We start from the raw sequence: 15331 nt of genomic DNA, 5'->3' as shown, positions 1-15331 counted from the left end.
CACGCGCGGGGCGGGGCGGGGCGGCTGCGCGCGCCGTCTCCCAGGAGGCAGCGGGGGGACGCGCATGCGCGGCTGCGAAGCCCCGCCCTTCTCCCTCCCGCCTCTGGGGCGCCGGCCCGGCCATGCACCGCCTGGCTCCGGCCCTCCTGGCCCGCCTGGCCCGCGCCCGGCCCTGGGCCCCGGTGTTGCGACGCGGGGCGGCAGTCAGCGATGAGGAGGAGCGGTTTGTCTTCCCCGAGTACGAGCCGAGCGAGGCGGTGGCGGCGGCGCCAGCAGCAGCAGCAGCAGCAGCAGCAGCAGCAGCAGCAGCAGCGGCGGCGCCCCGCCGGGAGCGGAAGCCGGGCAGGGAGCGGCGGGAGCGGGCCCCGGTGGCGGCGGCGGGCCGGCCCGACCCCTCGGTGCCGCCGAGCGGCGTGAGCTGCTCGGGCTGCGGGGCCGAGCTGCAGTGCCGCGACGGCGCGGCGCCGGGCTTTGTGCCGGCGGAGAAGTACCACAGCCTGTCGGAGGGCCCGGCCGGCGCGGCGGGGCTGCGGGGCGCCGTCTGCCAGCGCTGCTGGCTGCTGGCCCACCACGGCCGGGCCCTGCGGCTGCAGCTGCCGCCCGAGCAGCACCGCCTGGTGGTGACCGCCGCCCTGCGCCGCCCCCTGCGCCACGGCCGCGGCCCGCTCCTCCTCTACCTTCTCGACGTGCTGGAGCTGCCCGACCCGGTGCTGCCCCAGCTGCTGGGGCTGCTGGGGCCCGATGTCCCCACCGCTGGGTTGCTGGTGGTGGGCAACAAGGTGGACCTGCTGCCCGCCGACGCCCCCGGGCACCTGGGGCGGCTGCGGCAGCAGGTGGCAGCGGCCTGCGACCAGGCCGGCCTGCGCGGAGCCCCGCTGGTGGACATCCGCCTGGTGAGCGCCAAGACGGGCTTCGGCCTGGAGGGGCTGGTCAGCCGGCTTCAGCGTTCCTGGAGGTGCGCCGGCGACGTCTACCTGCTGGGCGCCACCAACTCCGGCAAGTCGACGCTCTTCAACGCCCTGCTGCGCTCTGACTACTGCAAGTCCCGTGCCCCTGATGCTGTCGACAGGGCCACCGTCTCCCCCTGGCCAGGTCAGGGGCGTTGCTGTTCCCATCATAGCGGGGGTCATGTGCGGTGTCGGGCACTCAGAGGCTAGCTAGCCCCGGGCCTCCTGCAGGGCTACCCTTGGCCACCCTGGGGCATGTCACCAAACGGGTGCTGGCCACCCCAAAGCATCACCATAGTGGACAGTGAGCTGCAGTGCTGCACCATGCATCCAATCATCGCCTTCCTCAGGGCAGCAGGGGTGAGAGGCATGCACAGAGGGTGCTGTGCATATCAGGGTGCTGTGCATATCATAGCAGTAGGGGGGCTGGTAAATCAGAGCTGGTCTGCATGCTCCTCTGCCCGTGGGGACGGTACCTGATCTGTATGCCATGCCATCTCCCTATCAATTAGCGGTGCCCTTCAGTCTGGAGAGAGACCTGGAGGTGGACAGGTGAACACCTGTAAAAACAATCATAGACCAAACCATACTGCCTAGAGGTGGGACTTGCCTGGGGTATATTAAGTCAGTCTTGGCACCACTTGGCTTTGAGACCTGTTTCATCAAATCGTAGGTGAGAGCAGATCTTAAGCAGATGGATGCCTCATTTCTGCCATCCTGGCTGGGGAGGGTAGTACTTTATGGGAGTAGCTGTAGTTCCACCCCCAACTTTGTGTTAACTGGGTTTCACCCAAAAGTTGGAGAAGCCTTTTTTTTTTTTTCTTGTTCCTCAGAGCTTAAATGTGCCAGGTAGTCAGGAGCCCAAACGTGCCTTCTGTTTTTTCCAGGAACAACATTGAACCTGCTGAAATTTCCAATTATTAATCCTACATGTGACAGGATATTCCGAAGGCAGGAGAGGCTGAAAGAGGAGGCAACAAAAACAGAAGATGAGCTAAGCAGTGAAGAAAAGAAGTACCTTAATCACCTTAAAAAGCAAGGTTACTTAGTGGGTGAGTATTGCCTGAGTAAAGGTATTGCCCCTCTGCCCCGATGAAAATCCTGCATTACACGAAGGACTGTTAACTCCTTAATTTGCTTTATCAATTTGGCAAGTGATTTCTTCCCACTCTGAAAGAACTTATTTCCATTTAATTTTGGGAAGAACATGCAATCTGTAGTAGCAATAAAAAAATTTCCAAACTCGCATTCAAGTTACTTTGACCAGTTCTTGTTCCCTGAGTAATGGGTGCAAGACCTCTAGCTCCTCTGTAAGTAGTATCATTAGTATTTCTTTTGAGTACGTATTTTCCAGCTGTTGTAGTAGCATTGCAGAGCTTTCCTCTGGGCAGTGCAGCTCTCATCAGCTGGGCGTTTGCTAACCTAGTTCAGATAGCTTAGTATTTTACAGCGATACTGCATTATAGGTTATCTCTCATTCCCAAAGAAAGGAAACAAGTTTCATTTTTGAATAATCATGTTTTGACTGCAGGCCACAGTGGTTGTGCATCATTTTAGTATGTATCCAAAAGAGAGGGTTGCCAGAAGATAGCTCTTATTTTCAAATAATTCTGTGTTTGACAGTCTAAGGCACTGAAAAAAGAAGGCAGCCTGCTTTACTGTAAAACGGAAATAAGGGGTTGTCTGTGATCTGGTCCCTGCTAAGGTTTTTGAACTTGAGGAGTGCTAAGCAGGAATTACAGAAGGAATTTCTTAGCCTCTTGGCTTTTGAACTTGTAAATTTCTAGCCACATAGCATCTTTATCACCTTTATATTACCAACGTGCATCTCTTGTAAGCAAGGGAAGGGGCAGATGTCCAGCTAAAGGAAAGGAAAGTTAATAAATTAATTACCAGGAAACCTTTCATTTTAATCCAGGAAGAGTTGGAAGAACATTTCAACGGCAGAAGTCTAGCCCTGTGGTTGACTTTGACCCCGACATGCTTTCATACAGCATAGATGAAGATCCCAGACATTCCCCTAGGAAGCAAGAGAAAAGGGAAGAGTTCACATACAATGAAGTGAAGGATGCTCGCTGGTGTTTTGACACTCCAGGGATTGTAAAGGAAAACTGTGTAGGTACTCTGTGGTGCTGTGTTTCAGGAAGTCAGGGTTTGGGAGGACTGTTCTGCCTTAGCTGTGCATGTGGAGAGTATTTCTGCTGCAGTCCTGGGGTTAGGATTCTTTTGGTTTGGGCAATTGTGTTAAAATATGGTTTGTATTTACTTGGGAAGGGTTCATTGTGTTTAATGCTGTTGTGTTTCTGAATAGTGCGTACTGTGATCTTTGCAAAGGAACTATATGACTGCGTCAGCAACCAGCATCACCCAAATAAGTTTGTACTTTTTTTAGCTCTGCCAGCCTACTGAAAAAGGTGGCGCTTAGGACAATAACCAGGGTTGTGTGACTGAACCAAATCTTTGAGAAAGCATTCTCCTGAAGCTAACAGAATCTGCGGTGTTCTGTTAATAGCTCCAATACCTCAGGCCTACCTCAATGTTTCAGTAGAGCAATAGCTCCGAAGCCAGTGCTGATGTAGTACACACGTCCAAAAAAGTAATGTTTTGATTTTTGGTTGCTTTGATATCTATGCAGAGCTGCAGGTCATCTTTTTGGGAAGATTAAAAAGTACACAAAGGTAGGAGAGTTCTGAAGAGAAGAAAGTGCAAGAACTGTACTGAGACTGCACAGCTCAAGTGCAGACGCTGCTTTAATGAACACTAGAAAACTACTGGTTTTCTAGTAGATACCTTTGCCAGATCATAACCCACTTTACTGTGGCGCTTTGCTCTCTGATAGCTGGTTAGTGTCTGGTGTAAAGACAGTCATCAGCTTAGAGACCTGGTTTGAAAACTGGAGATTGGGTATGTTCTTCCCCTCTTCTGGAGTTGAGTAAGTGTTGACGACAAGTGGGCTTTCCTGTATCAAGAAATACTTGCTGCCTTTTCTGATTTTGATTATCCTTTCTGTGCCTTTGGACAGCTACCTGCCAAGTTTCAGATCAAATTTTGTTTATGTGGTCAGTGTTCAATCTGGCTTGAGGACAAGCAGATGGCCTATGTGGCAGATCTTGGCAGGGGAGATTTCTAGTTACGTGCAGGTTTGGGTTTTGTTTTTTATTTTGGAAGAAGAGGGAGGGAAAGTGGCTGTTAGCATATGATGGAATTACATTTTTGTTCTTAACTGCTTGGAGGTTTGTTTTTAGCTGCTTCCTCATGACTCCTTCCAAAGCCAAACTTCTGGAAAGCATAGAAAAGGATTACTGAAGCCTCTTAAATTTTGGTTTAAGCATTGCCAAACACATCAGAAAACCTGCAGCTAACAGGGCAAAGCCTCCTGGTCTTCCAGAATCGGTGTTGAAGGCTGCCCTGACTTTCAGGCTAAAGATTGTCTGCTTGTGAACATAGGAAGAGCGTTTGGGGTTCTGGCTGCACCACAAATCTTGTTAGTTCAGTCTTTTAATGCTGAATTGAGGTTAATCCTCATGGCCAGACTGCTGCAAACTTGTATTTGCATGACTGTGGCATGCATGGGGGGCACAGCTGGAAGCATTTCTGCTGTCGGTTCCCTGTGTTTAGGAAAGAGACATATTCAACCTGAAGACTAGTTGTTTCTTTCAAGGCACTGCTTTCTGAACTTATGTGCCTGGACATTGTTTCATAGGTGGGTTTGAACAGTACTTCTTTAGGAAGTGATCAGACCCCTGTGGCTGCAGCACTGCCAGTTAAGTTGCTGGCTTTTAAGTAGGCTTTGGGGTGGGTCATTTCACTAAAACAAGTTAGCACCTGAACAGATGAAACAGTTAAGCCAGGAGTTGGAAGGAAAGAGGGAGGAGAGGAAGACGGGCAGCAGGAGCATTTGGGAGCCCTCACAGAGGGGAGAACTTGTTTCACTGTGCCCAGGTTAGGGATCCATGCTATGTGGCAGGCTGGTCATCCTACAGTTTGAGTTGTTTCACAGTGTAATCCAGCACTTTTCTCTTGGTGAGGCATTTGAGACTAGCTTTGCTGCTAGCATTGATTTGGCACTTTGTGTCACTACATAAGTGAAGTAACTCAAATGTCATAGCTGAAGGTGGTCTCCAGTTCCGCACATGGCTGCCCTCATGCTAAAGCACAATAAATCTTGTAAATCTTGCATGAGCTTGTTCCAGCCAGACTCGGGATTCCCGAATCCATGGCCCAACAGGCTGCTGGCAGCTGTTATACTTTGTTATGGACCCTGCGTTGCTATGGAGATTGGTGACATCCCTACCTCCTCCTATTTCTCACTTACCGTGTGGACCAGAATTGAACTGTTCCGTTAGACGTTCTTCACACTGCTCTACTTGATCTTTTTCCTCTATCCATATAATATTTATATTATTTTCATTGTCCCCATTGAAACATCTGGAATGAGTTATGGCAGTACAATTTGTTTTGCAGGTTTTAAATCTCCTGACAGAGAAAGAAGTAAAGCTGGTTTTGCCAACACATGCCATTGTTCCACGGACCTTCATTCTCAAGCCAGGAATGGTCTTGTTTTTAGCAGCCTTGGGACGTGTAGACTACTTACAGGTAGGGGAAAACAGGATTTTGTGAGCAGCTGCTTCATCTCTTGTTATAGTACCAGATGATGAAAGGCTTTCTGGGTAGCTTTCCCACACTCTTTCTTTGCTGCTTTTGAGATGATTTATCTGTTAATAAAGCACCGCATAAAGTCAAAATGCCTTGGGATGGGGAGTTGCAGTTGAAAGATTTGATACTTGTTACCAGCGTACAATATTTTATATTGCATAACGGTAACTGCTTTTGAATGCTGACAAACACCTTCAGCTTAATATGCTTCACGTAACATACAAAGGCACAAGGGAGAGAGGAAGGAGAGTGCCAGAATTAACTGGGAAATCAGGTGAGTTTCCTCATTTCTGTGTTTCATGAAAGCTGTCTGCCAAGAAAGAAAAGCATGGGCATTTTTCTTTCCTGACACAGACCTCTCTGAATTCGCCCAAGGAAGCAATTAAATGTACATGTACTTCAGTTTCTGTAAAAATATTTTTAAAAGGTGCTCTGTGTGTGTCCCCCCACCAGTTTCTTCCCTTTATTAGAAATCCCATGCCATACATCTTTATTGAACTGTGTGGAGCTGACCTCCCATGATGTTTCCTCTGGAAGGGGTGGCTTCTTCCAGATACGGGTCTAGCACTTATGATAATGCCTTTCTCAGTAGTTTTCCCCATTTTGGGAAGGGCATGTGTGTATGGCTATTCCTTTGTTTCAGTCAGCTTTCCAAGATCACCGTAGAAATGTTGAATTGGTACTTTGCTGAGGACACTCTTGACCTGATGGAAGAAAACCAGAAAGGTGGAGGGGACAGGATTGTGTAAGTAATAATGTACCAGTATGGCAGGAGAGCTCCATTATAGATAAGGTGAGAATCCAGAGCCCTGTCCTGAAAAACAGCTTAGCACTACAGAGGAGTAATGCCCCACTCAGAAAAAATGCTGTTTGTGAGGAGAGCAATCCAGCAGAAGAAGAACGTGTCTTTATCCAAGAAGACGTGTCTTTATCCAAGAAGACGTGTCTTTATCCAAGAAGACGTGTCTTTATCCAAGAAGACGTGTCTTTATCCAAGAAGACGTGTCTTTATCCAAGAAGACGTGTCTTTATCCAAGAAGACGTGTCTTTATCCAAGAAGACGTGTCTTTATCCATACTGTCTTGGGCAAAGTTCTCAGAAAAGAACTTCCTAGGCATGTTGGTTGGGCACTATCGGGGACTCAAGAAACCACCCGGATTTGCATCCCTGACAAAGTAGGACAGCGATACAGGTGACATCTTGCTCGCAGTAAACACCCTCTGCAGAAATGCTGCGAGATCAGGCAGCCACAGGGCTGCCCAAGGGGTTGTTTTGTCATGAGGGATGACTTTTGTTCTTGGGAGTTGTGGAGAACACAGCTGGTGTTGACAGCTTGGGGAACCTGAAGTCAGGGTAAAGAAGTGTCACACTGTCTCCTGATGAGAGGATTGGGCTTAGAGACACATCCAGTGCAGCAGGGCTGGCAGTTAGGCTTCATGCTATAAGCCTGTTAGCCATGTAATGGTGCTCCTAGCAAGCCGAGCTGTGCACGTTTAGTGCCCCACAGGTCCTCAGTATCTGTCTCAGCCCATTGCTGTATCAGTCTTGCATATCTACATCTTCCAGAGATCTTGAAGGAAGACAGTTGTGCTCAGATCATGACAGAGGAGCCCCTGCCTCAGATTAGATCTGTGAGGAACTTGGAATTGCCGCATGTGGGTTTCCTTATTTCAGGCTGCTAGCAGTGTTTGTAGAGATTTCTCCCCTCTCTGACCTTGTTTGCTTTGCGTGCAAAAGTTATGAGTGCCTGCTGAAATTGCTCCACATTCAGTCTTTGCATAGCTTGAGAGCAGTGTGGAACCAAGTATGGTTTGATGAGAGATGCATGTTAGAAATGTAAAGTGATAGGAAGAAGAAGCACCAGACAAGAGATGTCCATCACCTTTCATGCTAAATAACCATACTGAGTTTGTTTTTGGGAATTAAACTTGAGCAAAGACCTCTCTTGGATGATTTGCCTGAGCTGATCAGATGTGATGGTAGGGGATATGGTATTGGGGGTGTTTTGAGGCAGGATGGTGAAGCCGTGAGTGCTTCTCTCCTGGAAGCTCAGCTCCCCTGTTTATTATAAACCCTGACTGCTCTGCAGTGACAGAGGCAAGAACCCCTCGGACAAGCAGGGGCCATCAGTCAAACAGGTTGTCAACATGCAGGAAGGAAACAGAGCAGGAGAGAGCAATTCAGGGCTTCTTTTCTGTTATCATAAGTAACATCCTCCTCTTGTTATTTATTTCAGGGAGAAAAGCCTGCCTGGTTTTCTGTCGTGGCTTCTAACCTGTTGCCAGTCCACATTTCTACCCTGAGTAATGCAGATGCCATCTACAAGAAACATGCTGACCAAGAGTTACTAAAGGTAAGAGGAGGTGCTATCGTGGGCTCTTGGTTGCAGATAGGAAGGCCTTCCTGCCTGGTGAAGCGCCCTGGCTGGGGCGCAATTGACAGGGAAAACCAGCACATGTCAGAAATTCAGGACTTCTGCAGTGGGAGAGTGGAGATCTGGAGTGAGGAACAGTCTTGCACAGACTTCATGGCCGTAGCTGTGTTAGGAGAGAGCACCCGAGATCATGTGTTTCAGCAGAGCTTCTGTTTCTAGCCTTCAGGCTGATAAGATTTGCGTTGCTCTGCTCTCTGATGCTTAGCATTTCTTGAACAGCCTTAAAGTGCAGGCAGCAACGGGGATGTTTCCCATGGCAAACTTCAGACTGGGGTTTCAGAACAGATTGCAGTTGAAACATTATTCTTTCCCTGCTGGGTCCTCTGCACATCCCTGCATCTTTTGGTGATCTGACTTTTTCCTTGGTATTGCCACATGCTGTCTAGCACTTGCAGATTGATGGGGGACAGGGTGAGCTGTCTTGTCCTGGCAGCTCCCTTCCTGCACACGTGGAGAACAAGTGCTGTCACTCACAAGTGCTGTCACTCACATCGAGGCAGCTGCTTTGAGCCACCAGCTGAGTCCTGTAGTGGGCACTCCCTCTTTGCTCACCACTGGGTTGCTCTGGATGTGATCCTGATTCTGCTCTTGGCAAACCTGAAAAAACTCCTGTAGGGTAGTCAAGCCAGCTTTTACTTGACTAACAATGGTCTAATATCTTTATTCCCATTTGTGCCTTGCTCTCCAGTTTAAGGTAGGAGTGCTGAAGCATCTCTTGACTGTTAAATCTTTTCTCCGTGTTTCGATGTTAGGTTCCCATGGGTGGGGAAGAGCGAATGAAAGAGTTCCCCCCGCTTGTCCCTCAGGACATAACACTGAAAGGAATTGGTACCACTGAGGCAATCGCAGATATCAAGCTTTCCTCTGCAGGTAATTTAATATTTCTTCATTAGTTTGCTTTGCAGGGTCTGCATCCTAGAAACATTGATGGGAAGAAGCCTCTGAAGGGATGAAGCCTTATTTCCTGCTCAGAGCAGGACTGTCACCATCACAAAATCAGGGTAGCCATGACCTTGTCTGGCTGAGGCTTGGCAACCTCCAAGAATGGAGATTGACAACTGTGCTTGTGCAGGATGACCACATTGGAATACTTTATGCTCTGGCTGCCATACAAGTTCCACAGCATCAGGAATGGCTGTGACACTGTCTGCTGTCCAGGTGAGAGGAGAAGGGCCGTGGATTGGAAAGCTTTATTATTGTGGTTTTGGTAGTTCACACCATCCCTCTGAAGTTCACCAGGGAAGAACTGTGTCTGGGGAGAGTAAGATGTGGCTTTAGGTGCTGCCTTCTATTGGGAAAGGGCTGGCTATTACCTTTGAGCTTGGTTTCTCAAAGAAATCCCCCCTGGGTAGCTCAGGTTCTTAGCTAACACAGAGGCACTGAGTTTGCATCAGAACCCTCGTGCTGATATTAGTGGCTCGTCTTGCTGACTGTTTCTATTTTTTTGGTTGTGCAGGCTGGGTGGCAGTGACAGCTCACGCGGAAGAGAAATTGCTGCTCCGAGCCTATACTCCCAAGGGCACCGCATTGGTGGTGCGGGAGCCTCCCCTTTTGCCGTATATCAGTACCATCAGAGGGGCCCGGATCACAGGCACTGCTGCTTATAGGACCAAAAAACCTCCTTCCCTGGTGGAAAACCTGAAAACTACGGGGAGGAGATAGCACTTCCCATCATCTGAGCAAGGCAGAAGACAGAACAGCCTCTGGAGAACCTGGTTGCTTATTGATATTTGGGAGAGCTTGGACTCCATTTTAAAGGCAGACAGGCACATTTTTGAAAGCAGGCCTGGGGGGAAGTAAAGTGCCTGATTCAGGACTCCACAAGTCCACACCTGATCCAGCTACTGAACTGTAGCCATTTTGAATGAGCTGAGTGGCTGGTGCCTCGCTGTGAGAGGTGAAACAGCTTCTCCCTTGGACCTGCCAGTATCTGTGAGGAAATCCCTTTACTTGTTCCCTCTTGAAATACAGGATGGAAACTCTCCTGCCTGCCCTGGCCTGGCTCTGCTGCTCATAGAGTAGGTCTTCTCTTGCGGACATGCTTCCACAGGTCAGAAACCATCACCTTGTTCTTGGAGGCTTTATGGTTTTTCCTGAGTTGAAGGAGGTGGAGGGAGGGGGGAGGAGCGGGGAATGCTCCAGTGTGGGTATGACCTCCCTAGTGACTGATAGTAATTCAACAACATCGACCAAAAATCAGGTCCTTTCAGTCCTTCAGCGTCTGGGGGAGATGAGGGAGTGCAGCACTTTGCTTTTGGACACATGAAGGGTGAATTAACGAAAACTAGGAAACTTTTGCAACTTGTTGCTTTGATTTGGTTTCTGTAGTTTGTGTAAAGGTTTCTGAAACTGAGGGTGTAGAATAAAACTTCAGACATGCACTCCTTTTGTATCCTTTTCAAATCTCTGTCAACGCATTCTTGTGGGGACATAAGCATCGTGCTAACTACACAAAAGCTCCAGCAGGAGGGCCAGTGTTAGAGGAAAGTATTGTGCCAGGTCTGACAGCCAAAGAGAGGTGGGGCTGCTGCAGCACCATCCTGCCAGGTCCGACCACTGATGAGGCTGAAGATGTATTCCCAATAGGCACAGAGCACACAGACACACCGCATACATATATGTGTGGCCACACAGATCAGACTGATACACAGCACTTAATGTGAACATTATACAGGCCATTGGTGCTGTCTCACACACACACGTACGTGGTAGATCCCTCCAGCAACTGCTGGTCCCTGGATGCCATTCTGCCAGTTGCTGGCACCTGGAGGTGTGAGCCCCTGAGGCTGCAGCCCCACTCCAGTTACTGGTACAGACACCCTTACTCACAGACACACAAGTGGCCAGGACTCCCCTGGCCCTGTAGCCTTGTGCTCTCAGTTCTAGAGACATCCAAGTGCTCTGACACCCTGAGTTGGCCCTTAAGAGACCCCCACACCCCTTTTCTCCCAGGCCATTTCACCTGCTCTCCAGCTAGTTCAGCTTGATTTTCACTAGCTATTGCACCCTCCTCCCCACTTCAGTTGCTGCACCATGGACACAGAGCTCCTGTGACCCATGGTCTGCCTCCAGCTGCTGCCCTCACATACCCCTGTGCACACATGGAGACAGAATACAGAGCCCTCAAGTCAGAAAGTTAGAAAGAAATTTAATGAGGACACAGGACAGATTTTGCTGACCAGGTGCAGGGCATGGCCAGGCAATTATAGCGATTAGCCAACTATTTACACAACTAGCCCTCTTTATCCCCTTACCCCTCTATTTCCCACACTTGTTCCCCAAATCACCTAAATCCCTCCCTTTTCCCACGTTTGATTCTTCCCCTGAACATCCTATAATAAGTCCTGTGCGTTCTTCCCCTGCATCCCCTGATGTGTCCCACACCCCTAGACAGCAATCCCCCTTAGCTCAAAAGGAGCTCCATGAGACACAGACTCGCAGCATGGTTGACGTTGAAGGGACTTCGGGCGGTCGCCGGGTCCAACGCCCCTGCTCCAGCGGAGCCACCTAGAGCAGAGCAGGCTGTCCAGTACTCGCTCTGGATGGTTTTTTACTGTCTCCAAGGAGGAAGACCCCACCACCTCTCTGGGCAACCTGTGCCAGCGCTCGGTCACCCGCACAGTAAAAAAGTGTTTCCTGATGCTCAGATGGCACCTCCTGTGTTTCAGTTTGTGCCCATTGCTGTTGGTCGTGGCACTGGGCACCGCTGAAAGAGCCTGGCTCCGTCCTCTTTGCACCCTCCTTTCAGGTGTTAATATACATTGATGACATCTCCCCAAGACAAAGACTTACGGTGATGGCTTTTGCTCCTGGACAGGGGGGCTGATGGCTCTGCAAGGACAGCCCTGAAAGGGGCCCAGACAGGGTGTTCATTCCTCAGGAGTCCCTCAGCTGCGTTCCTCTCTGCCATTGTGCCCCTGGGCAGCTCTAGACTTGAGCAGATGGGCCTTTGGTGGGCTGATGGCCCCGATGATGGGCCTGGGAGTAGCCTGGCAGGGTATTATTTGGGCTCCCCTTCCCACCACTGTCTCTGTGTGCTCCTTTGTGGGTGTGCAGCCTCGGCTGGAGAAGTTGCTTCAGTTTGGATGATGATGCTTAAAGATGCCTCTTCACCAGCCTGCACTGCAGCTACGTTTAGACAGCTCAACAGGGCCAGCCTGCAGAAACCCAGCACTCGCCTCATCTTGCTGCCTACAAGGACATTTCCAGCCAGAGCTAACCACAGGCATCGGTTTTTACTTACGCCGTTACACAGATAGGCAATGTTTTGTGCCTTGAGGAGAACCTGTCTTGTGCCCGTAACACATTTGATTTAACAGGGGGTGTGGGAGAAGACAGTGGCAAGCACCTCTTCTGCTTTCACCTCCTTGTTTGGGGGGGGTTATGCGGAGCAGCCCTCAGAAAGCAGGCATGGAAAAAGGCACAGCGCTCTCAGCTAAAGTGGGAGGCAGGAAAAGGGTCTGGCTGCGGTCTGTTCAAACTAGCTTGACAAATCCAAACCAGGCATCCCCTGTAACATTCCTCCGCCGCTCTAAGTCTGGGAAAGACACAACATGAAAGGCAAAGAGCTCCACATGCGGAAAGTGTAATTGGAAGACCTGCCTCTGTTACAGCGGTGGTCCTCAGCCCAGGGGCTGGACGTGAAAAATTGCAGCCAAGGCAAGTAATTGGTGTAGCTGGTTCTCTGCTTTTGGAAAAAGAAAAAAAAAGCCTTTTCACAAGAAGGGGTGGGCTGTGCATGGGTTCAGGAGGTGCCGGAGGTGTACCCAGGAGAAAAGGCTTGCTGCCAACATGGGAAAGTGCGGGGAGGGGGTGTGCATGACTCCCCTGCCCAGCGTCCTTTTCGGTCCAACCCAGACAGGCAAGGGGTGAGCTGGAGCAGCACAGGGGCTTGAGTTGTGCAGGTGTTGAAGGGCTTTTGCAAAAGCCGTGCTGTGTCACGAGAGCAGCAGCCAGCCAGCAACAGCCCCAGCCAGGAACAAAAATGGGTGCTCCTGACAGATGCTAAACCTCAGCAGGCAGGAGGTTGTAATGTGGAAGCAATTAGTGCCCCAATGAAAGCACAGACATGCCTTTTATGAGCTCCCCGGGCTGAATTACACCGGAGCTGAAGACCTGCTCTGAAATGCTTCTCAAAGGGAGGGTTCGTGCCTGGTTTATGCCAGGCAGCCTGAAAGGTAAGGCTAATTTTACCATGCCTGTGGACAACAGCTAATTTCATCTTAGCATGGGAGCCAAAAGCAAAGGTGGTTTGAGTCTGTGCGCAAAAATGAGGTGTAAGGAGAGGGCTGGGAAGGTCCCAGGTGTGCACTAGCAGGGTGCAATCATTTATAGCTGCTCCAGAAGAGTGTATTCAGCAGAACCGCTCAGTTTGCTGGAGAACTGCACACAAAAAACAGCTCATGGCTTAGGATGGGGTAGTTAAAATACAGGTAAAATCCTACAGAAGGACAGACTTGAACGTGTAACAGCTAAAGCTGGCTGGCAATGCCTTTGAGCCGGCGGGTGGTTGCAGCACCCGGAGGTGTTTGTGTACCTGGACGGGCGCGCTCCCTGACTTCCCAGCAAAGCGCAGAGCCGGGCTTGAGCCGGGGAAGCGCGGGGTGCAGCACTGGGCCAGGCAAGGGAGGGCTGCATCTCCCCACTGCCCTGCAAGCAGGGACATGCTGCCGTGGCTGGGAGCCCGTGGGTTGGTTTGCTTTGGCACGAATCCGATGTGGTGCGAGCTCACCCAAAAAAAAAAAAAAAAGCGGCTTCCTTTCCCTGCCCAGTGGCTTTCCCCTTTTCAGAGCTGCTCATGGCAGGGGACTCCCAGCCTAGGAAAATGGCCGCTGCTTTTCAGGGCAAGAGCAGACCAAGTCCCATGCAGTTTGAAATTTTGCCCACTGTTAACGCTCCCGAAATAGCCTGTAATGTGGGGAGAGGCGCATTGGGCTGGGAGCCTAATGGACCAGAAGTTTCGAGCATCTGCTTCCTGCTGATTTCCTGTGATTCACAGCTTGTCATTGTCATTGCCTATAAACTTGCCATTCACCAGCAACTGTCTTCACTGATCTTGTAGCTAAACTGCTGGGAGTTGCCCAGCAGGACTGGTGCTGGAGCAGAAACTTGGTGATGGGTCCGTGCCCTGGCGGTGCATTGACCCGTCTCAGTGGTTTCTCTGGTGGCAGAGGAGAGTTGTGTCCGTGCAGGTCAGTCAGTGAGCAGCGTCCTGAAACACCAGGAGGAATTCTTGACCGGCTGCTGCTGAGGATGAGTTGGTGGTCACATCCCGTGCCACATATTGGGTGCCATGGTATGGCTGTGGCCACATCTTTGAATTATTCTGTGCCTCAGGTCCCCAGTCCAGCCTCACCAGGCAGCACTGAATCAAGAAAGAGGAGAAAAAGAAAAAAAAAAGCCCTCAAACCATCAGGGTTATTCTGGCCAGCTCTGAGCAGGCCCAGGGCTTAGTGCCTTTTGGAAGGACTAGAGCAGCATATGAGCCCTTTGTTAAAACCAGGAGCCCCAACACAGCAACTGGAAAGGAGCTCAGCCGCCTTTTTGGTTTTCCTCCATGATTGCAGGGCTCAGGGATGCTGAAAAAAGTGCAAACAGCCAGGCCAGATCAGAGGGCAGGCGAACATGTGCTGTGCTGCCCGTGTGTTAGCTGGGGAGCGCATGCTATGCTGGGAGCGTGGGGTGCGTGCCTGCAACTCCGCAGATGTGTGTTAAGAGCATTGCGCAAGCGTGTGCTATGCTGCAAGCGTGCGCTCCTGAAGTCTCCACTTAAGAATTACTGCCCCTTGGCAGTTTCACCTCCTGCGTCCCTTCTTAAGGCAGCACACACCTGCGCCAGTACTCGGGAGGTGGTCCTGCTGCTTTGTAACCACCCAGGGCATTGCCATGTCCCTGTCCCTCGCATCCCCACCAAGGGCCGGTCACCATCTTCCCACTCCACTTTTTGCCCCAACTCTCCTTCGTCTGTTTGTGATGGAAACAAACCCAGCCACAAACCTCATCTGTCCCCTCACCTCCAGCATGGCTCTGCTGCAGATGACAGCAGTTTGAGCGCTCTGACCTATACAGGACTAAAGGAGACCAAGGACGGCCCCTTTGACCAGCCCATGGGCAAGGGAAGAGGTTCAGCCACTTGGCTTGAGCCCGAGGGTGTCAGAGCACTGCCAGGACGTTGCCTTGCTGCAGGTCTGGTCCTTCCAGCAAAGGAGGGATATGCAGGGAACTCAATTTACCAAGCTTAAAAATATAACCTGGCCAAGGGAAGGGTTTTGTCCCTCTAGAATTACCTTTTGCT

The 15331-nt window shown here is 50.6% G+C and overlaps 1 protein-coding gene across 1 annotated transcript; it reads left to right on the top strand.

Moving 5' to 3' along the window:
* The first annotated feature begins 122 nt into the window (after positions 1-122).
* NOA1 (nitric oxide associated 1) lies at positions 123-10418 on the top strand. The gene is made up of 7 exons (XM_059817918.1): positions 123-1092; positions 1835-1999; positions 2866-3062; positions 5412-5543; positions 7840-7956; positions 8790-8907; positions 9494-10418. The coding sequence occupies exons 1-7, from the start codon at positions 123-125 to the stop codon at positions 9697-9699; spliced, it is 1905 nt and encodes a 634-aa protein (XP_059673901.1). The 3' UTR covers positions 9700-10418.
* Positions 10419-15331: the final 4913 nt, after the last annotated feature.

Source organism: Gavia stellata, chromosome 5 (assembly GCF_030936135.1).
Source record: "Gavia stellata isolate bGavSte3 chromosome 5, bGavSte3.hap2, whole genome shotgun sequence".
NCBI classification, from domain to species: Eukaryota; Metazoa; Chordata; class Aves; order Gaviiformes; family Gaviidae; genus Gavia; species Gavia stellata.
This window is presented reverse-complemented; position numbering and strand designations above follow the sequence as displayed.

What these genes read in the sequence shown, in the direction of transcription:
- NOA1 (XM_059817918.1), top strand. Translation starts at nt 123, where the DNA reads ATGCACCGCCTGGCTCCGGCCCTCCTGGCCCGCCTGGCCCGCGCCCGG. An exon ending in CACCGTCTCCCCCTGGCCAG is followed by an intron (nt 1,093 to 1,834) that starts GTCAGGGGCGTT and finishes TGTTTTTTCCAG; the next exon opens with GAACAACATTGAACCTGCTG. An exon ending in GGATTGTAAAGGAAAACTGT is followed by an intron (nt 3,063 to 5,411) that starts GTAGGTACTCTG and finishes TTTGTTTTGCAG; the next exon opens with GTTTTAAATCTCCTGACAGA.